This window comes from Oreochromis aureus, linkage group 11, assembly GCF_013358895.1.
Source record: "Oreochromis aureus strain Israel breed Guangdong linkage group 11, ZZ_aureus, whole genome shotgun sequence".
NCBI lineage: Eukaryota > Metazoa > Chordata > Actinopteri > Cichliformes > Cichlidae > Oreochromis > Oreochromis aureus.
In genome coordinates, this window is record NC_052952.1 from 23,370,446 (window position 1) to 23,398,349 (window position 27,904).

The 27,904-nt window shown below is 39.2% G+C and overlaps 2 protein-coding genes across 3 annotated transcripts; both read left to right on the plus strand.

Moving 5' to 3' along the window:
• Nucleotides 1-2,783: 2,783 nt before the first annotated feature.
• On the plus strand, nucleotides 2,784-13,543 carry znf384b (zinc finger protein 384 b). Of its 2 annotated transcripts, XM_031744200.2 has the most exons (11): nucleotides 2,784-3,004; nucleotides 6,351-6,418; nucleotides 6,503-6,731; nucleotides 7,188-7,301; nucleotides 8,730-8,884; nucleotides 8,969-9,060; nucleotides 9,788-10,012; nucleotides 11,480-11,647; nucleotides 11,761-11,839; nucleotides 11,960-12,118; nucleotides 12,263-13,543. In XM_031744200.2, the coding sequence occupies exons 2-11, from the start codon at nucleotides 6,353-6,355 to the stop codon at nucleotides 12,650-12,652; spliced, it is 1,677 nt and encodes a 558-aa protein (XP_031600060.1). In that variant the 5' UTR covers nucleotides 2,784-3,004; nucleotides 6,351-6,352; the 3' UTR covers nucleotides 12,653-13,543. The 2 variants fall into 2 exon arrangements, with proteins under 2 accessions (XP_031600060.1, XP_031600061.1); XM_031744201.2 differs by lacking the exon at nucleotides 9,788-10,012.
• Nucleotides 13,544-13,968: 425 nt separating this feature from the next.
• gnl1 (guanine nucleotide binding protein-like 1) lies at nucleotides 13,969-27,888 on the plus strand. The gene is made up of 12 exons (XM_031744193.2): nucleotides 13,969-14,218; nucleotides 15,171-15,318; nucleotides 16,692-16,828; nucleotides 16,947-17,098; nucleotides 20,308-20,379; nucleotides 22,075-22,267; nucleotides 22,460-22,558; nucleotides 22,709-22,891; nucleotides 24,627-24,805; nucleotides 25,094-25,271; nucleotides 26,134-26,274; nucleotides 26,385-27,888. The coding sequence occupies exons 1-12, from the start codon at nucleotides 14,146-14,148 to the stop codon at nucleotides 26,654-26,656; spliced, it is 1,827 nt and encodes a 608-aa protein (XP_031600053.1). The 5' UTR covers nucleotides 13,969-14,145; the 3' UTR covers nucleotides 26,657-27,888.
• Nucleotides 27,889-27,904: the final 16 nt, after the last annotated feature.

A 27,904-nucleotide genomic window follows, 5' to 3' on the forward strand; every position in this document is an offset into this window, starting at 1 on the left:
AACAGTATAAGGCTTTTTTCAAGTCAGACTTTCTGTCAGACTTTTGAAATTTAATGGAATATAGTTGGGTTTGGAAATATTAATTGGACAAAACAAGAAATTTATGAATGTTATTTTAGCCCCGCTAAACATTAGAATTGATTTATAAGTCACACTTATAAAATCAGTATGCGATATACTAATTTTCTCTAAGATAACATGTTCCTGTCTGCATGATTATAAATTACTTACACAATTATTTACTACTGAAACAAATACTCTTTGAACTTTGCTGACCTTTTTTCCTCCTACAGGTTGTAATTATGTCTGTGGGAATGTTTTAGAGAAGAACATTTGGCAAAGTTGTTGGATTGTTCACTGCTAACTGGGGTCTAATTTTATTTATAGGGAATCTTACCCAGTGTTGCATGGTAACAGTAAATAAAAAAATACTGTCAATGCAACTTAAGCTGTTTTCAGGATGTTACAGAGGCTTAAAGTGACAGATTTTGTATATTTACTGAGGGCATTTCCTCTGTAACATTTTGAGGATGCATTGGGGCAACAGATTATAGCTAGTTATTCTTAAACTCTTGAAATGGGCTGGTTAGATTTCATCTGGTGATTGCATTCATGGTCCTTAGTCAATGAGCCCTGACCACTTTTGGTGCACAGATTACTGTTTTTTTTTCTTATTCTAGCAATATATTGTATAATACACAGGCAGTTCAATGGTGTAGTTGCTTACACATTCGTCTAATGAGTGAAACATTCCTGGTTTCAGTCCAGGAGACACAAATCTCTTTGGGATTGTGTATTGAAAGGTGTAAAAAATAATCTGCCAGATGAAACATGTGGAGCTACCTACTGTGGCGACCCTTTGTGAATAAAGGAGTAGCCAAAAGTAGCTACACATTAGTGCACATGGTAATAGGTTTGAGCTTCTTGCTTCAAGTCAAGAAGCTCAAACCTGCTGGTCTGCTGGGATCTTGGCGCTTGCATGATCAGTCCGTACCTATGCAGGTTCTCTCCAGGTTAATTAGTGATTCTAAATTGGCCTTAGGAATGAATGTGAGAGTGAATCACCATCTTTCCATCTCTGTTAGTCCTGCAATACACAGGCGATCTGTACTAACACCGTTTCTCAAAACTGAGCTGTTAAGATTGCTTGAATAGCCACACATTTCTTTAAAGCTCTGTTAATACTGAGGGAGTATCCAGGTGTACCAGACCTCTTGCAACAAAAAATCAGTTGGTTGTTGATAAACCTTTTACTAAGAAACATCCCTCTGGTAACACTTCAAATCAAATCTGTTTTATTTATATATCTTCAAACCATATCAGCAGTCATCTCAAGGGGCTTTATACTGTTGAGTAAACACCCTAAAATAATACAGAGAAAACCCCAACAATCAGATGACGCCCTTTGAGCATGCACTTGGTGACAGTGGGAAGGAAAAACTCTCTTTTAACAGGAAGAAATCTATAGCAGGACCAGGCTCAGGGAGGGGCACTTGGTCGATTGGGAGTGAGAGGAAGGACAGGACAAAAGACACACTTTGGAAGAGAGACAGAAATTAATAAGAACAAATAATTAAATGTGAGGTTTTTAGTGCTTCTAGCAATGTTATAACAATGTTATTGATAAATAATTCAGAAAGGTAATAATTTGGAAGAATAATTTTTGGGAACATTACCTTTAAAAATAACCTTTTGGGAACAAACATGTTTGGTGTTGTCGACAGGCCTTGGGGGAAAAAGGTCACTGTGCCACCTCAGCTGAATTCTACTGACATGCTATTAAAACTATAAGTATTTTATTAAATACCCACATCGAAAATAAGTTCTTGTAGTAACAACCAACACAGATGTTAATTATTTGGTTAATTATAGCTTGGAGCATCTGCACCAGTTGTTGAATTTGCTGTGTTGGCTGTTGAGGTGGCAGCATTGAGCTTCCCTCATTTTATTTATTTATTTGTATTATTAGACTGTAGTTGACAGGATTTACACAGGGGTTACATATAAAATAAAGAAATTACTTGTTTTGCAAGTATCTATATGACTCTGCGTTATTGTACATACATTATAATCAATACAGTTCATTATGGCCACTCAAAATATCTTTAGAAAACTGTGATAATATAGCTGTTTAAATGTTTGCCGCCCTCTTGGCCAGGTCTCTCCTGAAAAAAACATTTTTTAATGTCAGTGACTCTTACCTGGATACACAAAGGATAAATGAAAATCTCTTTGGCATCTCTTGTGTTCTACCTGGCTCAAAATGAGTTGATATCATTCATAAGACATGTGTTTGACAGATTATAGGCCAACAACTCATTTACACCAGTTTAAATACTAGAAATAACTTTTTGTCAGGAGATCTTTTTTTGCACGACACCAGTTATGGTCTCCAGGAAGAGTGACAAAGTAAAGTAATCATGTGTGTATATTGTTTAATAATGAAATAACAAAGTCATTTGAGTGTAGTGCCGCCCCCCCCCCCCCAAAAAAAATACCTTGGGCAGGCCGGTTCTGGCCCGCGGGCCGAGTGTTGTACACCCCTGACAGTACTGACTTCATTTATATTTCTGACCACAAGTAAACGCACCACTGGGGACTTACCACTTCGTAAGTAAAAGCTGACATGCGATACAGTGAAATAATTATTTATTTGTTTATTTTACTACTACCACTCCTACAACTTAAAAAAACACAGACCAGCTGATCGCGGACTTTTTAGATTTTTTAAATTAACTGCCTGTCAGAAAGCGGAAGTGACGTCACTGCACACACTTCTTTTGTCTGACGACCTTATCAGGAGGAAGTGAAGCTCAGACGAAGCGACTGGCTCACCGGAGGGAAAAAAACGAAAAAAAAAAAAAAGAGAGCGAGAGAAAAAAAAAAAGAGGAGGAGGGGGGGAAACTTCACTGATTCACTGGAATTTGGACAGATTTGGAAACTGTGTCCAAACTATCCCGGCCTGCTGGAGCTTCGCGGAGGAAAGCGGAGTCGTCAGCTCCGGTAAACGCCACTCTTCTCCACGCAGTCGGTAGTAAATTTTGATAGATTCGGTCGACTCTGCTGCCGCCTCTCCGCCCGTGCCCACAGCCGGAAGTCTGTGAGGATGGTCTATTTTTTTTTTCTTCGCTTCAGTTTTTTTTATGCTTTTGGTTTTTTTCATTGCTTTGCGTTTATTTTTTTCCCGAGCAGGAAGGCAGCACGGGCTCACACTGTGTGTCTGCTAAATGTATGTTAATCAGCACGTCGGGCCTGAATAACTGCAGGATGCACGGAGGCCAAATGGAGACCTGCTGTAGATCTGCGCCTTACATTGTTCCGATGTGTGGCGTTTTATAAAAGTTCATGTTTTTGTAGTTCTTTTAGCCCGACTTTATTCCGCAGAGCCAACTTAAAGCTAAGTAGCTGGATGTGGATCCCCTTTAATTCCGCTAAATACTGAAATATAGGAAAGCGGGCAGGAAAGTTTAACCTCATATTATTTAATAATGCTTTTTAACACATCTGGACGCTTAATCAGAGCTGCAGTTATGGAATCACAGCTGTATGGAGCCAAACACTTGAACCCAGACAGGGTTATAATAGGCAACCAAACTCAAAACTAAAAGTGGGTGTGACAATACATGTTAGTTACACGGAAATAATAAAAAGTAACACAAACTGTCAACAAAACAAAAACGAAAAACTAAACTAAACAGTATTTCATATATTCCTTAATAATCTAAGTGAAATGCAAAATATAAATTACAAGTCTTCAGTTTTAGTCTTTTCTAATACGTTTTAATTGTCAACATATTCAGTATTGGGGGGTGGGGGGGGGGTGTATCTGTGCACACGTTTAGTCAAGTGTTTTTATTGATCTGAGCTTCTAAAATTCTCCCCTGTACAAAGACCAAAACATTACTAAACATTTTCCAACAAAAGGAACCAAAATGAAACCAGCAAACTTAATATGGAAATTAATGAACAATAAAACAACAAAAAATTAAGACAAAAGTAAAGGCTAATTGAAATATCTCTAATGACTCATCCATGAGACCAACATGCTAGTTTTGCTTTTCTTATCTTATAAATGTACCAAGTATCTCAAAAATCTAATACAATAATCTGACAATAAGTATTTTCTGAATTAATGACATCTCTTAAAATCCCCCCAGTAGCGTCTGTAATATTAAACTTTATTTCATGAAAACAGTGAAGCAGTACAGTTTTATTTTCTTTTAAGTTAGAAAAGTTGGGTGATACCCACATGTTCATGGATTGTCTTATATGCTAAAGATCCTGGAGAAACAATGTAATATCAAGCTGATAAACAGTGTATTACAGTACCGTCTATATTACTCATAGACACCAGTATCTCCCACTGGTTCAGACCTGAACCTAAAGAAAATTGTATTAAATGAAGCTTAATTAAACATTAATGCTTATGAAATGAAGCTTTTAAATCAACAGAGACTCTTTTGGGATTTTCAGTCTGAGCAACCGCACATTTTCTTCTGTTAATGAAAATTTTTGCAACATAATTATCTCATTAATTAAGAAAAACAGAATCTTTTTCCCCCTTTCCCCCTCTTTAAACTGTATCTGTAGCAATAAGATGTCACAGAACTGAGCCTAGTGCTTCCCCAAGAGACCCACACCTTCAGGGACCCTTTAAAAAAACCTCCACCCTCACACTGGGGAGTTAGTATGTAGTAATTTGATTAACTGGATCTTTTATTTAGTACCCAAAAAAGTTTTAGCCAGAGCCAAATGAAAACCAACAGTGGGAAATGATAACACAGTGCATGTATTTCTACTCAATAATATACTCCGCTCTTAACTGTATTTTTTTTCTTGAACTGGAAAACACCCTGTCAACCAGGTTTTCTTACAGTAGAAATATTTCGTATCACAAAGGAAAAAAAGCAGAAGTGTAAGTTATAAACTCCACGTTGGCCTCATTCAGGGCTGATTTTGACCCTGGGGCCTTATCAGCATAGTTAAAGTAACCACAGTGCTTCACACAGGATAACTGAATCAAACCTGGTTACAGGTGAGAATAAAACAAACAAACAAACAAAAGCGTCACCACAGTGTTATAACCTGCATCGTGCCAATTATCTGATGTGCACCACTGCAGAGGCCACTTTTGCATTACAACTGAGTTAAACAGCCCTTCAGACGCTTTGCAGTCATTTGCTGTGAGTTTCTTTAAAATAATTTTGCGTCCTATTGATTTTTGGAGGATTGTTTTGTTTTGCTTTTAGAAGCCAGAATTACATTAATTTCATTTCTCTACTTTAGTTTCAATGTCCTGGTTTGACTTGTTGGTACACTTAGGTTAGAAGTGAAACAGCCTTTGCTTTTTATTCTAAAACATGTCACAACAACGTGCTGCGTCAACAAACTTTGTCTGCTTTATACCCGCCGCTAAGGTGAAGCGACTGACATGGCGAGGCTCTCTAGGTCCAACCTTATTACCTGATCCCCATCTTGAAGAATGTCAAGATTCAGATTTATGGTTTTCATTATTTCTCTTGGTTTTGCTAACAAGGTGTATGTTCTCAAATTAATTGGTTCTCTGCAGTGTGCAGTCAGCACTCAGGAAGCCATGTCATATTTCAGGAATAAGGTGCACAAATGAACTGAGAGGGTTGACAAACCATTACCGGTACTACATTTTTTTTTCTTTTTTGCCCAGAGGCCTCCTAACAGGAAATCCTTGTAGTGGGTGAGCCCTTAAAATAGTAATGCATTGATCTGGTTTTTGTCTCGTCATTGATCTGCAGGAGAATAATGTAGTACACACTCTTTGGTGTGGGAATTATATCATTAAGATTGCATAGAAACACACTGCATGAGCATTTCACTACAATTTTTAATTACTCTAGTAGAAATGTCTTCTTTTTTTTCAGTCCTAATGTACACAAGCAGCTGTGAGGGGAAAAAGGCTCACTGCCATTTCATTAGGTACACCTAACTCAAACCAGTGCTTTTCAATTATTAAGTTATCCAGTGAATCGTAAAGCTAAAAAAATTAATTTTCTGTTAAAATGGTTTTATCGATGGGTGTTTTGCTTCAGCTTTATGGTCATTTTTAGCAATCGAACCCAATGAAGTTTCTCATTACTGAAAAGTTTTTCCTTCCTCCTACTTTGAGTGTTTTAATGAGGTTGGACTAAATGTAATATGGCACAATGCATGTACCATTATTACAAACGTCAGCTTCCAAAACAACTCTAAAGTTAGACTTTATGTTTTATATAAGATACATTTAGCTCATTTTAATTTCATTCAACTGAATAAATTCTAGTTGGCCAGTTGTGATGGAAAGTTTTTAAATCTTGCTGCTTTTGTGTCGTTGCAGAAATGATGGAAGACTCTCATTTTAATTCGTCATATTTCTGGTCTCCAGTCCCCACTATGCCCGGACAGGTTAGGCCGCAAATTTACTGTTCAATCAGTTGGTGACGGGGAGAGAATGTTTCCGTCAAAGAAAAATCTGCTTTCTCCTGACAGATTGAGAATGCCATGTTCCTAAACAAAGTAAAAGAGCAACAGGAAAAAAGCGCTTCCTTCTCTGCTTCCTCTGCATCTCACTACCAGACGACTCTTCTCACCATCCCCACGCCTGGGGCCAAGACAGATGGAGGAGGCCAGGCTGGTAGTGCGGCGCACCTCCACCCTCCGCACAGCACCCAGAACATCACAGTGTTGCCTGTCCCCTCCACAGGCATCATGACAGCAGGTGGGCTTGTTTCTGTGTTTAGAAACCTTTAAGCGTCTCTTTCTCAGTTTTGAGGTTGAAAGAGTTGACATATTTGGGGAATGAGTTAAAAACACTGAAACACCAAATATTAAGGCCGTATTTAGATCCCGTACGCTCAGTTTTTGAAGTATAATGTAACAGCAGTGTGTTAAATTATTTAGGTTATGAGAAGAAACTTTGTAAATAGAGCAAATGGGGGTAAAATGAACAACTGAGAATTTTAATTCTAGGTTTTCCTCAACTGAGACAACTTTAGCGCTGTATTACAAACATTCTGCTTTGTGGTGCTATTGTTACACTTGGAGATGTAGATTATAGTTAAAAAAAACGCCTTTGGTAACATGTTCTTGAAGCTGTAAATTGAATTCCTCAACCTCAGTGACACCGCTCATCTTAGACAATTTCTCATCTCTGCTCTTGTCTCTTTCTCTGCAGCTGGTCTGGTGATCACGACTCCTCAGGGAACTCTAGTCTCTCCAACCTCCTCTCAGTCGTTTGTGTCCGGCCATCCTGCAACAACCATGATTGTTTCAGCGCTCCATTCTTCAGGTGAAGAACATGTTATTATATACACACACTGGCTAACTGGCTAACTTGTTTCTTAGAAGTACAATATTGTTACTATGTAAATGATTATGAACTTATATGGGTGGATCAAACAGTGTAATAGATTTACTACAATTCAGAACTCAGGGTATTGTGTAAAGCCTGGTTTATGGTCACCTTATTGGTTTTGGTATGTGCCGACTGTGACGCCTGTGCAGCCCCATGGTCGTTACTTGCTAGTGCTTCAGTGCGCACTGAACTCGCTGAAGTCCTCTCCTACATAAAAGGTGCAGCAACTCTTCATCAGTGCTGGTACACGAGTAGAAGAATTAGAAAGAAGAAGCTAAGAAATCACAGAGGTTTCTCCAGAAAGTCTAATTTTGAAGGCATTGCTGCATCTCCTTCTTTGTAATCTGAGAATGTCTGAGCTTCAGTTTATATCATTGAGACCAGCACAGTCGTATATATGTATGTACAGTACATATATATATATGTATGTCGAAGGGTGCGCTAAGGGCCCATTCTCTTCGGAGCTACCAAACGAAGTTTCGTTGTGTGAACACGTAATGACAATAAAGGATTCTTATTCTTGTGTGTTCATAGCTTCTCAGCTATGCTGTGTACACCGGGTTGCAAAAATTGTCAGGTGCACGACAAACTGAAACAACACTTAACATGGCTTGTGCTTTTAGTACTTGTGGCACATGGTTCATGAGGGTCACTATAATGAGCATAAACCAGGTTTAATATGACTAATGACTGACTGAGTCCCTCATTTGTCAAATGTTTGGCTTTTGGGGGCATTTATATGTTTTCTTATGGAGTTATTGAGACTAGAAAAAGAAAATTCTGACAGTAAAAACTCAGGGGACAAAAATGTCTGAAGCATTTAATGATGATTTGATGACTTGGAACATGATCAAACCTGACTGAGAGTCTTTTTTGCAGTGCTAAGTTAGACTTTGTTCAGGCTGTTCGTTAATTACATCTCTGAGCTATGAACACATCAGTGCCCTTGTCCACAAGGCACAGAGTGATCTGATGAGTAACAAAACCAGAAAACTACCTGCTAATAAACTATTTTATTACCCAGCCTGTGTCAGTAACTTATGGTTCTTCCCTTCAAGTAAATTTATGTCTTCCAGCACAATAGATGCTGTTTGCTGTCTTTGCTTTTAAAAAACAAACATAAATACAGATTTTCAGTATGAAATGTGCTTATATTTATAAAAGAAACACATGTCGATTATACTGAAACACATTAGACTTCCTTCGGCATCTTCTGGTTTTCGGTTTGACGTCAGTGAACCTACAGACCATTATGTAGATGATATTTAAATATAGCGATGGGATTATTACAAACTTGTTCCACCTTCTGCTTTCAAACCTCTGTTCCGTCATCTTAACCTGTGACTGTCAATCTTCTCATAGAAAAAAAAGAAGCGGACGGGAATTCACATGTGGTTGTGATGCCAGCGCCCTCCAAACGAGGGAGAAAGAAGAAGACCACAGTGTCTCGTGTTGGTCCTCTGGGCATGCCGGGAAATGAAACTGTAATACTGGCTCATCTGACGCCAGGTGGCCAGGTAAGAGAACAGCTACAGATGTGCAAAAGGAAGGTTGATGCAATGAACTGCTCATTAAATCAGTTTTAATTTTATTATCAATAGGTGACAACTTTGCAGCATCATGCTAGAGATCCATATGATCTCTCAAATGAAGACGAAGACCATGCCTCGAAAGATAGCACGAAAACATACAGGTATTTATTTATTTATTAAATTTTAAAAAAAATACTTGCTGCTCATCTCCATTTGTTCTTGCTCTGGCTGTGAAATATGCATACATCTGTTTCTCTGTTCACTTCTGGAAATTAGCATTGAGATTTTCAGCTTTTGTAGATGACCTTGGCAGTGCTGGATATTAGCGTCTGACACGCCGACTCCTCAGACAAACACTCTTCACTGCATGTTGTGGCTGAACACACCGGCTTTGTGATGGATGCTTAATTCTTTACTAAAAATGTATTTGAGAAAACAAATACATGCTTTGTAGATGCTCTCTCCGTCTGCACACACTGGACACAAACCTGTCTTCTACTCTCCCTTTTGTCCTTATATAGCATGCTCTTTGAGCTGTGATCTCACTTCTGTGTCCTTCTCTTCCTCTTTTTTTATAGTATCTGTGTACCTTTCCTCCTCAGTTTTCACTGATTTCTCCCTTGACATTTCACTGTGTTGTCTGGTTGTGTCGTCTTTATTTGATTTAACCCGCCTTTGTCTTCATTGATTTTTTTTCTTTTTTTTTCTTTTCATTTTCTGTGATATCTTATTTCTCTCTGTGGGTCATTGCTCCATTACCCTGTCTCCTAATCTTCTTCTGTCCCATCTTCTCTCTTTTTTTTTCTCCTCCTCTTGTACATCTCCCTCTTTTTCCTCCTCCTTGTACTTCCATCCCGTCCTTCCATTTCTCTGTCTCTACGCCTGTAGGTGCCGGATGTGTGCGGCGACCTTCTTCAGTAAGTCTGACATGCAGATCCACTCCAAGTCGCACACAGAGGCCAAACCTCACAAGTGTCCTCACTGCGCCAAGTCATTCGCCAACTCCAGCTACCTGGCCCAGCACATCCGCATCCACAGTGGGGCCAAGCCTTACACCTGCTCCTACTGCCAGAAATCTTTCAGGCAGCTCAGTCACTTACAGCAGCACTCACGGTACTACAGACCCCCCAACCCCATTACCCACCCCATACCATATTCCCTGTTCTCTTAACTTGTCCTGCTAAGACCCCTCCTATGTTCTTCTCCATTCTGGTGAAGACAGTGAAGTGCAGACCATATTACATTGCCTTGTGGATGTTGGCTCGCATGTTGCCAGTTCCATCCAGTGACCTTTTCAGCATATTAAAATTCAGATGACACCTTTGAAGTCTGGCCTTTGGCCGTAAAATTTTTTTCTTTTCTTTAGTTTTTTTTCCCTGCCTTTGTTTTTGTCTTTGCTGTGTTTCTGCAGGTCTTGCTCGTTTTTGCACTGCACCTTCTGTTCTTCTGTCTGCATGTGCTGTCATGTCCTCTGACACTGCTTCTTCCATAGACACACACATACCTATTTCAATTATTTCAAAGTAAACTTCTAAAAAATAAAGTTGACAGTATTGTTGCTCTTTACCATTGTACAGCCCTTTGTGTTATTGATTTGATGGTTCATATCTTTGTCAGTGCTTTTCTCACCTTCTCCACTCAATAGTGATGTTCTGCCATGCTTTGCTTTCATGCTCTGTTATCATGTTTGTTTCATCCTTTTTGGGGGGGGGCGTGCTCGGATCAATTTTCCATCATTTCGGGAAGCATGATAAACTGATACATTTGTAAAACGTGTTAGTATTTATTATTTTATTGTTTTAAAGGGGACCCATTATGGTTTTTCTTATTTTCTGGCATATGTATACCATTAAAATGCCGGATTTTCATATTAAACAAGTCAGCGTAATGTAATTTCTGTGAGGCAAAAACACAGCTTTCAGACTGTTCTCTTAGTTGTAGATATTTTGTTCAACTCTTAGCTCTGTATGTTATCAGTGAGAGTCAATATCCATAAAGTGGTCACCTCAGGGACACAGCTCTGGCTAGGAGCATAGATTCCCCACCCACCTGCTGTTCAGACCTTCTGTCTGATGGAGAAAATAGACTCAAGGGGAGAGAGAAGGAGATAAAACAACTTGTTTCAGACAGCTGAGGGGCTGCATCAAGGGGCAGTAACAGACTCAGTGATTTTTGGACTGTAAGGCTTGAAAAGCTACTCATGTTAAATTCAGTACTAGCTGAAAATTACATAACATAATGGGTCCCCTTTAATATAATCTCTTGTTTTTAAATCTTAACCATCTAATCAAGTTGGTCCAGACAGATAAAATTATTAATGTTGTTGGATGTTCATGTGAATTTTGTAATTACTGCCGGCCGTAATCAGTATAGCTTTTTTGGGGGGGCCTTCAGAATTTCCAAATGTTTCATTGCTCTGTGCTTCATCGCTGCAAGCTTTAATTTACTTGTATGAGATGTTTTTCCCTGAAATGATAAATTAAGAGGATTATCTTAAAATGAGGCTTTTTTTTGTCTTCAGTTTATCCTTACAGTCCTGTTTTCATTTCTCTCTTTTACCATCTTGTCTGCTCTCATCAGGAACCACACAGATGCAAAGCCCCACAAGTGTCCCCATTGTACCAAGTCATTTGCCAACTCTAGTTACCTGGCCCAACATATCCGCATCCACACCGGAGTGAAACCCTACACCTGTTCCTACTGCGAAAAGTCCTTCAGACAGCTGAGTCACCTTCAGCAGCACAGCAGGTAAATCACCCACTGGTCTAGGGTTTCTCATCTCCTTGCAGTCAGGTTAGGTCACCCTGAAAGTGATAGGCGCTTGTGTTTGTACATGTGTGTGTTTTTTGTGTTTTATTCAGGATTCATACCGGAGATCGGCCATACAAGTGCAGTCACCCAGGCTGTGAGAAATCCTTCACGCAACTCTCAAATTTACAGGTGTGAATGAGTTTGGTTCTGTTCTTATGCATGGAGTGTTTGGGTATTAACTAACTCTCAAAACATTCCACTGTATTGGTATGCCTTTTTTTCTCCACCAATAACAATTTTTTCCCCTAGTCTCACCGGCGTCAACACAACAAAGACAAGCCTTACAAGTGCCCCAACTGCAATAAAGGATACATAGATGCAGCGAGCCTGGAGGTGCACATGTCCACACACACTGTCAAACATGCCCGGATCTACTCGTGTGGTCTCTGCAACCGCACTTACACTTCAGTAAGACAAATGTCCATTTCTGAAGAGCATTACTACATGCAACACTATGAATCGCCTCACTGGCATCAGACACCTGGCAGCTACTTTACACCGTGTAGTCATGTCTCCACTGTTTCCCCTCTACCTATCCTCCCTTCATCTCAGGAGACGTATCTGGTGAAACACATGGAGAAACACAACCCAGACCAGTTGACTGCATCAGCAGTCATGGCAGCACAGCCGGCACAACAGAACCAAAGCCAGGCCCAGGGCCAGGCTGGAGCTCAGAGCCGGGTAGAGAGTGCAGATGGAGCATCGAGCCGACCTGGAGGAGCTGGGAGTGGAGCGGCGGGCAGGGGCCAGCAAGGACACAGCCAGAGCAACTACCCTCAGACAGAATCCATCTCCTGTCCGTTTGACCTCCATCAATACAAGACAGTGTCTGCCAACGACATCCAGTACAAGCCAGTCAGTGTGGCGGACATTAGTACCCACAAGGACCTCTGTCTCACTGTGTCAGCATCCACCATCCAAGTGGAGCACCTCAACTCTTAGAGAAGATGAAAGGAGGGAGAGTGGGAGGTTGGGAAGCTAAAATTTATTCATGATAACAAGAGATGGAGGATGAAGAGTGGAATAATTAAAGCAATACTAAGATGATGCAGAAACTTTGGAACAAATGACTGTGCCTGAATGATTTTTTTGAGGCAGACAGGAGAAACGATACCATGACACAATAAATTGAAGACTATAATTTTAGTTTTATTTTTTTAAGTTTTATCTCTTTTTTTTTTTCTTTTTTGCCTTGTTTGATTTGTTTGCTTAGCTGTCCAGTCTGACGTGCATGTAAAGGCTGCAATAAAGTATGTTTCAGTCCATCACAGTGATGGTTTTATAATAGGAAGCATCTAAGAGATACTTCACTTTACTATTAACACCTCCTGCTCTTCCCTACAGATACAACTGTGGCCATCTCAAATTACTGACTTCCTTTTATTGAAATTAGAAGTTGACTATGAAAGTATTTTTTTATACTTTCATACAGAAAGTTTCAGTTTTTACATCAGCGTTATTAACTCTGCGAAGTTATAACAATGGATGCTTGTGATCCTTTTTTTCTGGAAAGAAAAAATAGCAATCACGTATATAAAGTTATATCATACCAGTTTATAAAGTATGATTGCGTGCTTAAAGGATATGGTAAAACACATAATGTATTTAAATCAATTTGCAGGCCTTCACATACCCTTTGAGAGAGAGTGATGAGCCTGTTCATGTAATCCAGTTGTACTGCTTTGTATGTATGTCCTCAAAGTAGTGTTATCCAAATGTGCTTCTGCTATTATACTTCCATAGTAACAACATTTATAACACTTATTCATAGACATAATGACTCATGAGATTTTTTTTCTGCTTATAATAAAAATAAAACCCTCTAAGTGATTACTTCTTTTTAATTTTTTTCTACTTTATTGCCTTTTTAATTATTTTCATATATGCTGTAATTGCTTTATGGGGGCACTTTAACTTTTTATCCTTTTTTTTCCCCAATTCCTTTCACATAGTCTTTATTTTTCTTAAAAATAAATAAACACATTTATGTTTATTTTTTGACAATCATGCCCGTGGATCAGGTATATTTGCTGGAATGTGCAAATTTGTGAGGTGTTTACAAAAGTGGACTGTACCATAAGAGCACGGGGGTGTCGTGATCAATTTCTCGGTTATTTTCAGATTATATTTCTACGTAATGATACACAAAGTAAGGATGTTTAATCGTTTGAAGTGTAATCGTAAATTGAGATTTAAATAAAGCCCCACAATTGCACAAATTGATCGGTTTTCCAACACCTAAAATTGGTTTCTTCCGTCATTCTCCGCAGTCTGCAGTGGATATGGCGTCACTGAAAAGTGTATGAGTCGAGAAACTTCATCCATGTAAATAACGCCAATAAGAAAGCTGTGTGAGAAGCTTTACGCAGCAAAATATACTGCATAGCTTTCTTTATATATAAATATATTAATCGTTTTGTTTGTTTTTTTAAACTATGCCCCGGAAAAAGCCATTTAGCAACAAACAAAAGAAGAAACAGCTACAAGTCAAACGGGAGAGAAAGAGAGGTAACAGTATTTTGCCGTTAGCATGCTAGGCTTAGCAGTTTGCTAACGGTCCGTGCTCCATAGCTGAGTTTAACTGCAATGACTCTTTGTGTCTGCATGTTGTCGGGGGTTCTTAAGTTGATTATCAAATCACTCATTTAGCCCGTAAACTGAAGCCAGTGCTTGTTTCAGCTAGCAGTCAATAAGAAGCAGTGTGGTATAACTTTGCCTTCGGAGTGGGCAAGTACGTGAAAATTAGCGCACAGACTTGCGTTAAATGTGTTAAATAATGCAAAGCCGTGTGCTTTTTGTTTAACCATAGAAACTACTAGAGACAGAGCCACATTAACAGAGGTCTTGGGCCGTGGTACTGTCAATAGGTCAATTTATTACCACTAATAGCATGTTGGGTTTAAGATTTTCCATGTGCTCGCTATGTTTCAAGTAATAATAAGTCGGCGTGTCAAGTGATAACGTGATTTAGTTTCCATCAAGGAAGCCATAAAATGTGACATAACATGTCAAAACGAGGCATGTTGCAACTAGGCACTTTCTGAAAAATCCTGCCTTTCCTTTAGGTGTTGCTGGGTCCACTTAAAGCGTGATTAACAAGAAAAGTATGTTTTCATAGCAAGGTTTATACTCAAGTGCTTACTGTAAACAATAAACACTTTAATACATACACTGAAAGTCTTTTCTACCAAGGTCAGGTCATCCACACAGGGTAGTCAATGAATTCTGCAGTGCAGGAGGAGATTATGGATTTATTGTACCCTCCATTAAATAATCAAGAGGTCAGGATAGTTGGATGTGAATTTCATAAACATTATCATGTTCAAATTAATTTATGCCTGGAAGCATTTCCACCAAACATTTCCACCAAAATGAACCAATAAACATGTTAATAAGCACAGTATTTAAGCAGCAGATAAGTTAAAAGAAAATTTCTTGGTATTGGTTTGTGATCTTCCAGGTGACACAGGCTCTGGGCCAAGCAGTCGCAATGCCAGTGTGGAGCGAGGAGGAGAGCGGCAGTCAGATACCTCAGACAGCGAGACCACTGATCTTAGAAGAATAAATCAGCAGCCCTTCAACACAGAAGGAAGATATGACCCTAACAGGTGAGTTGTAAGAGTACAGCACTGTAAAAGATTTCACTTTCTTGTTCTGTAAAACTGAGCGAAATCCAGCAGCCTGTGCTTGAAGTCGCACATAAAAAAGAGGCTTAAGCAGGAAGTGGCTACATTTTGATAACTAATTGGAGGTTTAGAAGATCATGCAGAAAATAACATAAATTCACATGTGTTGAATTTTACAAAAATAATATAATTTGTGTTGGATTTGAGGTCAAAATGTAATTATAACGCTTATAATCTCATTCTAATTATAAAAATAAAAATTCTACAACACTTAGAAGAATACAACAATAAGGAGGGTTTTTCATTTCACAATTTTAACTGCTGGACACAAACTGTCTCATGCTTCAAGTCCATTCTTAATATTCACTGTAGAATTGAAGCTTTAACACCTCCTTTTTATGCTGATTACTCAATCAGGATCAGTTTCCAGGCCAAATTGTCAGTAAACAAAGAGAAAATTCAGAATGTTGAATTTGTTGCCTTTACGTACACACATTAAAAGTATTTAAAAGCCACTGACACTCAGCAGAAGCTGTTCAGTCGTGGAAGCCCATGTCACGAAGCCCCTCGTACACATTTTTTGTGCTGATGTTAATGCCAGAGGAGGTTTGAACACTGCAGTTAATGGGTCAGCAGAACGTCGGTGACTTTTACGCACTCAGCACTAAGCGAGCCCATTCTGTTACTTTACTTTGTCTGCCACTTTGTGGCTTAGTTGCCGTGGTTCCTAAACCCTTTCACTTTGCAATAATACCACCTACAGTTTATTGTGGAATATCTAGGAGGGAAGAAATTTCCCAGACTGACTTGTTGTAATGGTGGCATCCTTTTATGGCACTATAGTCGAATTCAGTGAGCCCTTTTTAACAACATATTCTCTTACAAATGTTTGTAAAGATGGATTACATGGTTTGGTGATCAGTTTGCCTGTACTGAAAACGCCTTCATTCAAAGATTAAGGGGTGTGCCCAATACTTTTGTCTATACAGTCTTTTTCTTTGTTTAATTTTTTAAATTATTATAAATATACAACAAATTAGAAAGTGAAGATACCACAAGAGAGAAGGAAAAAAAAGGAAAATAAAAATCTCTAACAAGTAGGGAGTGATCTTCTAATCCTAAATTAGGTTAAAATAAATTAGGTCTGTAGGACGTTACATAGTTGACCTGTTTTTTTTTTTTCCCCAGTATAAATCAAATGCTCATATAATATATTTCGAAATAATGTGGTTCAACCTTTCAAATGTAGGAAAAAGAAGAAGGCACATTTTTCACTGGATAGGGGCTTATCATTAATTTATCATAACAGCAGACAGTCATACAAAGGCTCAACAGGGGGTTTTCTCATTTTTTAGGTTCCGACTGCACTTTGAGAAAGAGAGTAAAGAGGAAGTGGAGAAGAGGAAGAAGCTGGCCATGGACAAGGTGCTGCAACAAGTGTCAGACAAAGAACTTGAGGTTGACATCAATGACATCTACCCCTCAGAGAAAGGTCTGATTCATTTTGGTGTTAATTCTTTCTTCATCCTAAAATAAACCAAACATGAGCAGAATAGGCTAATGGAGTGGGTCACTGCTTGACACACTAACACTTGATTATTCACTGCCAGGCCTTGGTTTCCCACGACGGCCGTCCTGGAATTATGAGATGACACGGGAGAGCCTGCTGAGGAAAGAGGAGAAATCGTACAGAGACTACCTGGATGACTTGCACTCCAGAAACCCACCTGGCTCTCTCAGCCACTTTGAGCACAATTTGGAGGTAACTAAGTAAAGGAGTTTGTTTTTACTGAAGAAGTGCCACTGCACAATAATGAACTGTAAAAAGTTTTGATGGTTATGTTTTTTTCAGCAGCATTTGTGGTGAATTTTGCAGGTCAAATTTTGTTTTAAAAGTTCCAGGACTGCCTAAACTAACTCAGGCTGAAGTGCTGATTTTTAGGAGAACCTTTGTACTATGAAGTTGCTTTTATTGTCGCTGAGCACTTAATCAGATGTTAATCTCAATTATGAGTATGGCTTCCGATGATTATGAAAGCAAAATAATGGGCATAGAAAACAACTTTGTGCACTTTCACCCCTACGTAAAAGCTCAAACTCATGCACTTTTTACTGTAGCTGGAGCCAAGGCAGTTAAAAGAGAGCTAGTTAATTTAGTTACCAGGATCTATCTAAAAGGAGTAAATATCTCTGTAGGTGAAACTGTGGAAGGATTATGGCTTTTGGGACTAACAGATGCCCTTGTGAGGCCCCACCTCCCCATGAACCTGTGTTCAACACCACCATCACATTTTAATTTATTTATTTATTTTTCATAATTTAGTTATTAATTAATTTTCATAAGTCTTAAAGCTAAATAAATGATGGTCATTAAGTTAATGACTATTGAGGTTAACTAATTGAATTTAATTTAATTAAGGAGAGATCCTTCAAAAGAAATGAATTTAATTCATTAAAGCACTGAGTTTGAATTAGAAATTATTTGGCCATTAGACTCAGATGAAGCTACAAAACAGTATGAATCAGAATCTGAAAAGGCAGAATGACAGAAGAGATTTAAGCACACAGAACTGAGGCTGGTTTGTAGAAGGTGGGCATGAAAATGGTTGGCCCTGAGTGATAACAACATAATTAAGTTTGACAGCACCGCTAAGCAGAAGAATAGCTAGTATCCCAGTGACCCAGGATTGCAGGCAGATGAGTGAACACAGATCTGTCTTATTGAACGTATGCATAAGCTTAAATATAATATTAAGCCTAAATAATTATGATTCTATCTTCACGGGGCTTTAGTTTATATAAATGTAACGCTTGTGTTCAGTCTAGCGACCTTTGTCCAGAATCCAACAAGTCAAAACACCCTCCACTTTTTCAGTTGAATCATCACACGCCACACCACTGTGGTTAAACCTCGTCATTTTCACACTGAACCAGGGCTAGTGACTAATTTAATGAAATTCTCTGCTGTGCCACTGTGCTTTCATGCGTGTCTTTTCTCAATATTGTTCTTCATTTTGGAGTCATGGAGCCATTTTAGTAATGTGGTAACTGCTTTTTGGGTGGCAGAACACTTCTGCAAAAAGTCTGTGTTCATGAATCGTGTCTGACTCTTTGAGAACAGATGAAACATGAAGTATTGCTGCTTGTTAACACATTTTTAGGTAAGCTGATGATTACCCAGCAGACCTGCTGTGCCATATTTGTCTTAAAGGCATAAGTGTTCAAGCTGTTATCCAGCATGTGCCTCCAGGACTTACCACAGACTCATTATTTCATTTCTTAGCTCAGGATGATGTAGGGATTACAAAGAGTTATAGAACATAGCTTTGTATTGTCTGATATTTCCCACTGGTAAAAGCACCATCATATCTTCCTTGCATGCTGTGTTATTGTTCAGTTTTGCTCCGAGTATGAAAACGATAACAATATTGTTCAAAACCACAAGCCCTGCAGATCATTTAATTTCATAGTGGGGGGTTCTGGAGCCATATCACAGCAGAGGCAGGGCTGGTGTAATAGGTGATTCTAAGTAGTCTGAAATTGTCTGCTTATTTTTGTTTTGTTTTTTAAATGGAAATCAGAATAATAGAAAAATATAATTTAGATTAAAAAGCAGATTGAACATGTTGTTTTTCCCAAATAGGTTGATTACATTAGACTTTAAAGGAATATTATCTTAAACCTGCAACTTATTTTTTTTTTTATATTAATAGAAACATCTGAAAGCTGTCTGTCACTTCGACAAATATAAACACTGAGGGTAGTCTTTGGACGGTACAGTGGTTAGTGCAATCGCCTCAGAGGTTCAAACCTTCCTGAGGCCTTTCTGTGTGGTGTTTGCATGTGAAACCAGCTTCTCAGTTTGTGAAATATGCAGTACTGCAGTGCAAAGAATGTGACAGTGTAGGACGTTTTAAGCTCTGGGCCTCGTTTTTTGGTTTAAATGGTGTTGGTTATTCCAGTTTCCAGTGTGGAAGTAGAGAGCAGATTGTACCCTCACATCTAAATCTACATCCGATGTGAAAAGTGAAATGACCATTTTCAGTTGATTAAGTTAATGTTACCTTTTTCAGCACTGTAGCTACTGGTTTTAGTGCCCTTCACTCTTATTTCAGGAGAAAAAACATTAAGCTTCTTTGTGTGGTTTTGACAGTGCAAATGACCACATGTGTCACATGGTGATTATTTTTACACTCCTTCCTCTCATAAGTATGCACCCTCCTCTGAACATTAGTGATTATTGTGATAGAGATTAAATGTAGTTAAATACGGGTCACTAACACTGACACGTTAAAATGACAGGTAATAAACCTGAAACTCGTTAGGGGTTAGTTTGCTTTTTGTACTTTTTTGGCTCTCTGAAAGCAGTAAAAACAAGTTGATAAGAACTTTAAGAAAATAGTTTTGCAAATACACGTGTGGCAGTTATGAAGCATCATTCAATTGGAGAGTGAATGTTTAGACCACCTGGGAAATTTAGGTCCAATATTCAATCCCTGTTCTTGGTTCCCAAATGAAGTCTGCAAATTAACTAAACATCTGGCTCTTGAGCTGCTAAATGCTCCACCATGTTCACCAGCTAGTTAATAATTGCATTGGTCTGCTGTTTGTCAGCTGTGGAGGTCTGGTGCATTGTGTTATTTAGAGCTTTTTCACTGAAAACAGCTGCCCACTGCAGCTGAACCTGCTGAACAGTTGTGGGTCAAGCAGCTAATCAGCTTGAAACTCGGTATCCATCTGCGCAGGTCAGAGCAGAGCTTTCTATTTGTTAAATAACGCTCTTCATGTACACCGTTACAAGCAACCAGTCTGACTTTGTCTTTGGGTTTTTATATTTGTGTTTAGTCACTTGGAAAATGTTCGAGTAGTTTATAACACATCCTCAAGTTGAGTAAAAAAGGAACTAGTGAATTTATTTTATTTACAGTATTAAACCTCTTTCTTCTCCCCCATTTACTTTCTTTCCTTTAGACGTGGAGGCAGCTTTGGAGAGTCTTGGAGATGTCGGATGTGATTCTTCTCATTGTTGACATCAGGCATCCGGTAGGTAGAGTTGGTAACCACTAGATGGAGACACAGTCAATAGTTATTATTTATCTGTTTGTTTACCTGATGCATTTTATCCTGAAAGCAGGTTTTGTTAAAGAGAGCCTTCAGTGGGAACAGAGGGCACTGAGTAGATAGCAAGATTTCTATACAGCTATTACTACCTGTAGGTGTACGCTGGCAGACAACAAAAAAAGATATAAATTAGAAAATTATCTCAAATGCTGCTTTGGCATCAAACGCTTATTGTCATTTTACCCATTTTTTAGATGTAAAATTGAGTTTCATGAGTTGCACCAAAGCTGTCTGCTGATTATTTGAGAAGAAAATAAATGACCGTATTTTATATGTGAATAAATTTGACCCTTCATTCGTCTCTTCAGTTTATCAGAAAATTCACTCTGGAACATTTTATCAGCATCTCATTAAATTGTATAGATGCTGTGACCTTGCTGATGAAGTGAGCTGAATTTACTTACTGCTGTGTTCAGTGTGTGTCTGTGTGATCTGCTCCTGAAGATTCAAGTCAATTCAGTTTTATTTATATAGCACCAGTTCACAGCAACATCCTTTCCAAGGTGCTTTATATTTTAAGGAAAATATATTTCCATATTGGAGAGAGAGAATCTCACTAATCAGATGATCTCCTGTGAGCAAGCACTTGGTAACAGTAGGGAGGAAGAACTCCCTTTTAAGAGGAAGAGATCTCCATCAGAACAAGGAGCACTGAGAAGATAAAACACAAATCTACTGGAAATAGAAGACAAAAGTTAATGGCGTCAGTAGTGGCCCATAAATGAAGAGAGGAGATTGCCTCAGATTGCTTGGAACCCCAGTGGAGAAGGTACTAAAAATGTACCTTGTACCAGGTTCTATCATCTAATGGAAAACCTTGAAAAACAAGTCGAGCCGACCTGACCTGAGTGGACCTGACCTAATGGAAAAAATGGTATTAGATCATAGTGCTTTATTGGGCCAAGGTAGTGTGATGGGGTTTGATCAATACAGCCTAGAAGTAACAAACACATGAACTAGTTTTTTAGCATTACTCTAAGAATGTTTATAAACACTTTATAAACATCTGAATTCACATTAAAAATAAAACCTAGTTTTGTGCTTCTGACATGTGCTTTCCCTTTTAATGCAAAGTTAAAAACAGTACACTTATACTTGTTTCTATTTATAATGACTCAATCTAATGGGTTATTTTTTCAAAGGGCAGTAGTTGTTATGGAATGCCTTTATCACCTCTTGAGTGGACTACTGCAACTCCCTGTATATGGGATTACCCAGTTCCAGTCACTCTCATTTGCAGATGGTTCAGCATGCAGCTACTTTTAACTATCAACAAAGAAAACAGAGCAGAAAACACTGGTTCAGCTCTGCGGCACTAGCTGCCTGTAAAGTTTTAAATAAATTATTTGTTTTCAAAGCCCTCCATGGATTAGCTCTGCAATAGACTGCAGGTCTTTAGATCAGTATTTTGCCTCCAGGTCAGTGAGGTCATCGTTCCAACAACTTCTCTCAGTGCCCTCTTCTCGCCTAAAAACCAAAGGTGAACAAAAGGTTTTTGATGTACGTAAGGTGTACCTATTTTCTGTTGGATTTGGTTAAGTGTGAGCTCCATCATTGTTTTGTCAAACTGCCTATGAATGTTTCTATTGCTCTTGACTTGACCTGTATACCACCCAGGTGCTGCAGTTCCCTCCAGACTTGTATCACTACATCACTGGAGAGCTACAGAAGCACGTGGTCCTGGTATTGAACAAAGCCGACCTGTGTCCTCCACCACTAGTAATCGCTTGGAAACATTACATGGCCTCTCAGTTCCCCCACCTGGAAATAGTTTGCTTCACCTCACACCGTGGCCAGCCATACAGCACAGGTGAGGAGAGGGAGAGCTTGGGGGGGGTTAGAGAGAGAAGAAATACATGAAAAATAAAGTCAGAAAGACAAACCTGTCACTTATTGAACTTATTTCAGCACAGTGTAATCAGAATAACCTGCTGTGTGTCTGTCCAGCCCCAGTAGTGACTGTAATAACTGTTGTACTTTTCTGTTCTGTTCTGACTCACAGTCCTCCAGAAGAAGAGGATGAGGAGAAAGGCTGACTGGAGTTACGCTGGAGGTCCTTTAGATATCCTAAAGTCTTGCCAGGAGATCACATCAGGGAGAGGTAGGAGAAAAAGTCAATTGACTGTTCTTCTTTTATAATAATAATTAATACATTAAGTTATACACACGATGAATTTAATCAACATTTCTTTCGATCAGCAAAATGTTATTGATCATGTTTTTGTTTTTTGTTGCTTTGTTGTTTTGTCAGTTGACCTCTCCAGCTGGGAGCAGAAGATTCAGAGAGATGCTGTTTCTGAGCGGCTGGACGGAGAACGGACAGATGAAGGAGCAGAGTCTGTCTTGGTGGAGCATCAAAGTGATAGTGCTTTGGAGATGAGCGGTCCATCACAGGAACTCTACAAAGATGGTGTTCTTACATTGGGCTGCATAGGTAATCATTTTCTCAGAGAACAACAATCTTTCGCCAGAATCAGTGAACATTTTCTTTTAATTACAGCAAAACAGGTTCTTGTTAAGAAACTTGGAAAGTATATCTTAGTATTTTCTCCAGATATTGCTTTTCTGGTAAGAAATTAGAATAATTTTTTCAGATAGAAAAACAGTACCACAAATCCATGCTCATCTGGGAACACAGTATTATTTCACTTTTATCTGAAAAGAACATTGTCTTACCAGTCCACAACAGTATAATTTGATTTTCAGATTAAAAACTAGAGGACGAATAGGTTTAGCCTGAAGGCCATATAAAGGAAATCATGGTATGTTCGTTATGTGTATCTTGATTATAATCGAGTGTACCATTAGTAGATCGGCCGATCTTAATAGCCAGTCTGCTTAGACCAATAGCTTAGCTTGTGAAGTGGCCTAGTCTGTCTCCAGACTTCAGTTCTGTAGAAAATCTGTGAGGAAGCTGAAGCTTCATTTTCCAAGCAGCAGCCAAGAAAACTGTACTTTCTGCTCTTTACTTTCTGTAAAGAGCAGTGGGCTACTATTCCTCCTGAGATGTGTCTAAACCCAGTGACCAACTACAAGAAACGTCTTACGGCTGTGATTATCAACAAGAGTTCCAGCCAAGTACTAACTAATGTTTTGCTTGGGGATCAAATATGTATTTCACTCAGTGACGTGCAAATCAATTTATAACTTTTATTTTATCTGTTTTTACTGGATTTGGTTGATATTCTTATCTTCATCAAAATGAAAATACCAGTACCAGAGTTTATTTCTTTATAAGTGAGCAAACTTACAAAGCAAATATCCATAAAATAGGGTGTCAAATAATTATTTCCCCCACAGTACCTTCTCACATTGTTATTGTTAGTGGTCAGTCTCACTCGTAACTTTAACTTAAATTAAACATATACTAGAATTCTCCATCTAGATCTTTGGATGTGTCTGTGAGCGTCACAAGGTCATAGCTATAGGTGTTCCCTCATGCAGAAGAAGTTACTTGTGTGAATTCCTCTCGGCGAAGTGAGAAATGTCGGTAGAAATGTTGGCCGACTGCAAAACTGTGGCTGAAATGATGGTGGTAATTTCAGTGTCTAGTGTGGCAGAAAAGGGAGGGTTCAGCCTTCAGAATAAAATACAACAAGAAAAGTTGTCAGGGAAAAACATTGGCTCTGCAGCAACCTCCCATGATGCATTTCATTACGCTCAACCGAGCACCCAGCAAGTCATTTGAGTTCATATTTGCCTGTTTTAGGCAGTGTTTTTATTCCTCTGCTTTATCTGCAGGAAAAAAGCAACAAAAAACACCTGCTCGATCTCCTTCTTGTGGTGTTGACGTGCGAAGTGACCGTACAGTTGGTGTTTCTATCTTTTAATAAAAGACAATGCATCATGCACTTAAAAAATGCACCTCACTATCATTAAACATTAAGAAGTTTTTACAATCCTGTCGCACAAAGTGACAGACAGTGAGAAACTCTGACTTCTGAAGGTGGTCACTTCGAGTGGCAGGAGGTCATAGAGCAGAGCTGGACTGTAAAATATAAATTCTTGCAGATGGAAATGTTAATCTTTTTTTGAATCTAGTGTTCCTGACTGAATGTAGTTATTGGCATCTGAATATAAAGTCACAAACAGTGACTCTTAAAAATAATTGCTAGAGCTTGAACACTGTTACATATGAGTGCCTTTGTAACCTCTCTTTCGTTTTCCAGGTTTTCCCAATGTTGGTAAATCTTCAGTTATAAACAGCCTGGTGGGAAGGAAGGTGGTAAGCGTGTCTCGAACCCCAGGTCACACCAAATACTTCCAGACCTACTACCTCACTCCGACAGTCAAGCTCTGTGACTGCCCCGGGCTGGTCTTCCCCTCCCGTGTCAATAAGCAGTTACAGGTACAAGTTCACTGTTGTGTACTCCAAAGCAGATGTGACTTTCACTTTACTTGCCCGATTAGATGCGGTAGAAACATAATTGTATTGAGTAGCACGCTCACACAGCTGAGGAGATGGATTATTGATTTTACTCAAGTCTCTCCAGGAGTATTTTGTGTGATTGTCACTTTAATTTTTAAACAGCTCTTAGTTGCTATCTTGCTGTTGCCAAAGGTAATTTCTGACCTGTCTTCATTTTGTTCTTGAATTTCTTCCTCTTGTCTTTATCTTTAAATGAATTTTCTATAGATTCTGGCAGGCATCTACCCAGTGTCTCAGCTACAAGAACCTTACAGCTCAGTGGGTTATCTGTGTGAGAGGACTCCCTTCCTTTCCATACTGAAGCTCAAACATCCCAGTCTGCAGGAAAATGAAGGAAACCAGGAGTCTGAGGAGCCCAGCTGGACCGCCTGGGATGTGTGCGAGGGTAAGGTGATAGTTAGTGTCACAGCATCTGAGTTGTTGTGGTCGTGGATAGTTTGGAAACTTCAATACACTAAAATATTGAGAGGATAAATGGCAAGCTTCCTTTAATGCAAGTCACGGATCTTTATTGATTCTAAAATAACAAAATCAGTACAATTCAAAGCACAGCCAGACCTCCCGCTGCAGGGCCACTGCCATTATTTGCTCTCTCTTGTCAACACAGCCGTGTAGTAAAATCAGCCAACAATGCACTGGTCCATTTATCAAGTCAAATTGAACAAAGTCAGTTTTTTATAGAGCACATTTAATCACAACAAATGCTGACCAAAGTGCTGCTCAACGTCACGAAAATAAAAATGAGTCAATAAAACAATTAGAAAACAAATACTGACATGCCCTAGCTGTCTGTGGCACTCAGCCCCAGGCACATTGTTTAGACTAAAAATGTAAGTCGCAAATATAAACTCTGGCCTTTAAACGGTATTTGTTATTTACTCAGACAGCTAGTTGTCCATGTCACTCAGGCAGCAGTATGAAGTATTAGTTGGGCTGTTTTCAGCTGTGTATTCGGTGCTCTAACAACCATGTACAGTAGCAGGGCGGTGTTTTAGTAACGCACTCAAAATAAACTACAACAGCCTCATTCATGATAATGAAAGAACGAGTCAGCCAGTTTTGTGGTGTTTCTAATATTATCAGTACAGCAAGAGAGCCCAGTTATGCACAGGAATAGGCAGACGTGATATTTTGGATACACAGACATTATTACCAGTGGGAAAATAAATATAGACTCCTCTTTTAATTATACCTTCATTTGATAAACTGTCACCAGTTTATGTCATGAAAATGCTTCCTTCTTTCAGCTTGGGCGGAGAGAAGAGGCTACAAGACAGCGAAAGCAGCTCGCAACGACGTGTACCGTGCAGCCAATAGCCTCCTTAGGTTGGCGATTGATGGCAGATTGTGCCTCTGCCTCAGACCGCCTGGGTACAGCTGCTTGAGAGGTAAGAGAAGGCCCTCTGTGTCTCTTCATTTCAACTCTGAGACTATTCGAAAAGTTAAAATGCCAGGTGGGTGGAATTAATTTATTTTGGGGATTATTTATGGTCTGCAGAGCACTGGGAAAATCACCCAGACTTGCCGGAGATTATGGCTCTTCAAGGAAGAGCAACAGAGGAAGAAGGAACCGCAGAGAGGGACGATGAGGAGGATGGCGAGTCCAGCACCGAGCCAGAGGAAGAGAGAGACAGGGATGCGGACGATGACGAGGACGGAGATGGGGACGATGAAGATGAGGGGTTCGGGCATCCGAGACGAAGCGACGATAAGCCATCTGGCTTTACGGTCAACATGTACAACGTCCTTCGGGAAAATGAGTGCGAGTGATAATAGGAGAGGCAAGCAAGGAAGAAATAGCCTGTTCCTCTGCTCTGACTTTTACCCATCTGCCCCAGTCCACTCTTCGTTCTTCGTTTCCCATAAACCTGCATTCCTCCTCGTTTTTTTGTTCCACCTCCGCCTCCTCGTGTCATTACCTTCTCTGTACATTAACATGCTCAATTCTAATCCATTCATATAAAGCATATTCCATGCTGTGCCTCTGCTCTGCTTCTTCTTCCTTGAAGCCTTTATTTTTTTAAAGTGGAGCGTTTAGGAATGGGTTTGGTTTGACTTCAGCTTCACACATTGCATGTAGTTCTCAGAGACAAAATGAAGTAACTTCCCTCAGCCTGGAATGATCAATCTCTTCATAAATGAGTGACCTCACAGCTGAGATGCCAAAGTTTGGAAAAGTATGATGAAACAAATCAAATGCACTGTTGATATGATGTCATTCACTGAAGCAGCCATTTGGCTCTCAGAGCAGCTGGAGATTAAAAGAACACAACTCTAAATCTTCTACATTGACCACAGTGTGTCTCAACTTTGAGTAGAGGGTGTGGGAGGCGACGTGGGAAATGTTAGGCTGTAAAACTAGAACTAATAAAGTAAACATTTCACGCACAGTTACTGCTATTATGAGTCAGTTAGAGATAATTTATCTGATCTGAATTTACATTATTCTGTGTCTGAGATTGATGTGGGTTTTTTGGGGGGAGGGATGGGTGTTTACACTCCTGTATTGCTGGATGAGGCTGTTTCAGGAATTAAACCTGTAGTGTTTTAACTACTACAACTGTTTTCCTTAGATGTTGATGGGGATTGTCAGTATTTCGTCCAGGATTCGGCTGCGCTTATTCAGCATGTTTATATGCTGATGCCAGCACAGTGAATTTTATCCAACCGAGACTGCTTAACAATAATTGAAGGCATTGTTTAACATTTTTTTGATTTTTACTTTTTTGCCAAAAGGTATGTTTGAAGATTGAGCCCTTTGTTAAATAAAGCTACAGCTAGCAGCTGATTAGCAAGCCTGGGACTAGCGTGACTCTGTCGAATGCTTGTAAAATCAGACCATAATTGGCCAGAAGTTTGTTTAATCTGTTCTAAAAGCTGCAATTTGTAATCTTCTTTTTCTTTCTTGATTGTTCTTGGGCAGTGGATTCCTGCCACGATGAAGTGTTGTGAGCAGAGTGACGAAACTCTCCCTCATCAATAAAATCCTATTAAAACTGCAATTAATTGTTACATTTC

Excerpts from the sequence above, each read along its gene's own strand:
- znf384b (XM_031744200.2), top strand. The coding sequence starts at position 6,353 with ATGATGGAAGACTCTCATTTTAATTCGTCATATTTCTGGTCTCCAGTC. Across the intron at positions 6,419-6,502 it reads TCCCCACTATGCCCGGACAG|ATTGAGAATGCCATGTTCCT; the intron begins GTTAGGCCGCAA and ends TTCTCCTGACAG. Across the intron at positions 9,061-9,787 it reads GATAGCACGAAAACATACAG|GTGCCGGATGTGTGCGGCGA; the intron begins GTATTTATTTAT and ends CTACGCCTGTAG.
- gnl1 (XM_031744193.2), top strand. The coding sequence starts at position 14,146 with ATGCCCCGGAAAAAGCCATTTAGCAACAAACAAAAGAAGAAACAGCTA. Across the intron at positions 16,829-16,946 it reads CATCTACCCCTCAGAGAAAG|GCCTTGGTTTCCCACGACGG; the intron begins GTCTGATTCATT and ends ATTCACTGCCAG. Across the intron at positions 24,806-25,093 it reads GTGTCAATAAGCAGTTACAG|ATTCTGGCAGGCATCTACCC; the intron begins GTACAAGTTCAC and ends AATTTTCTATAG.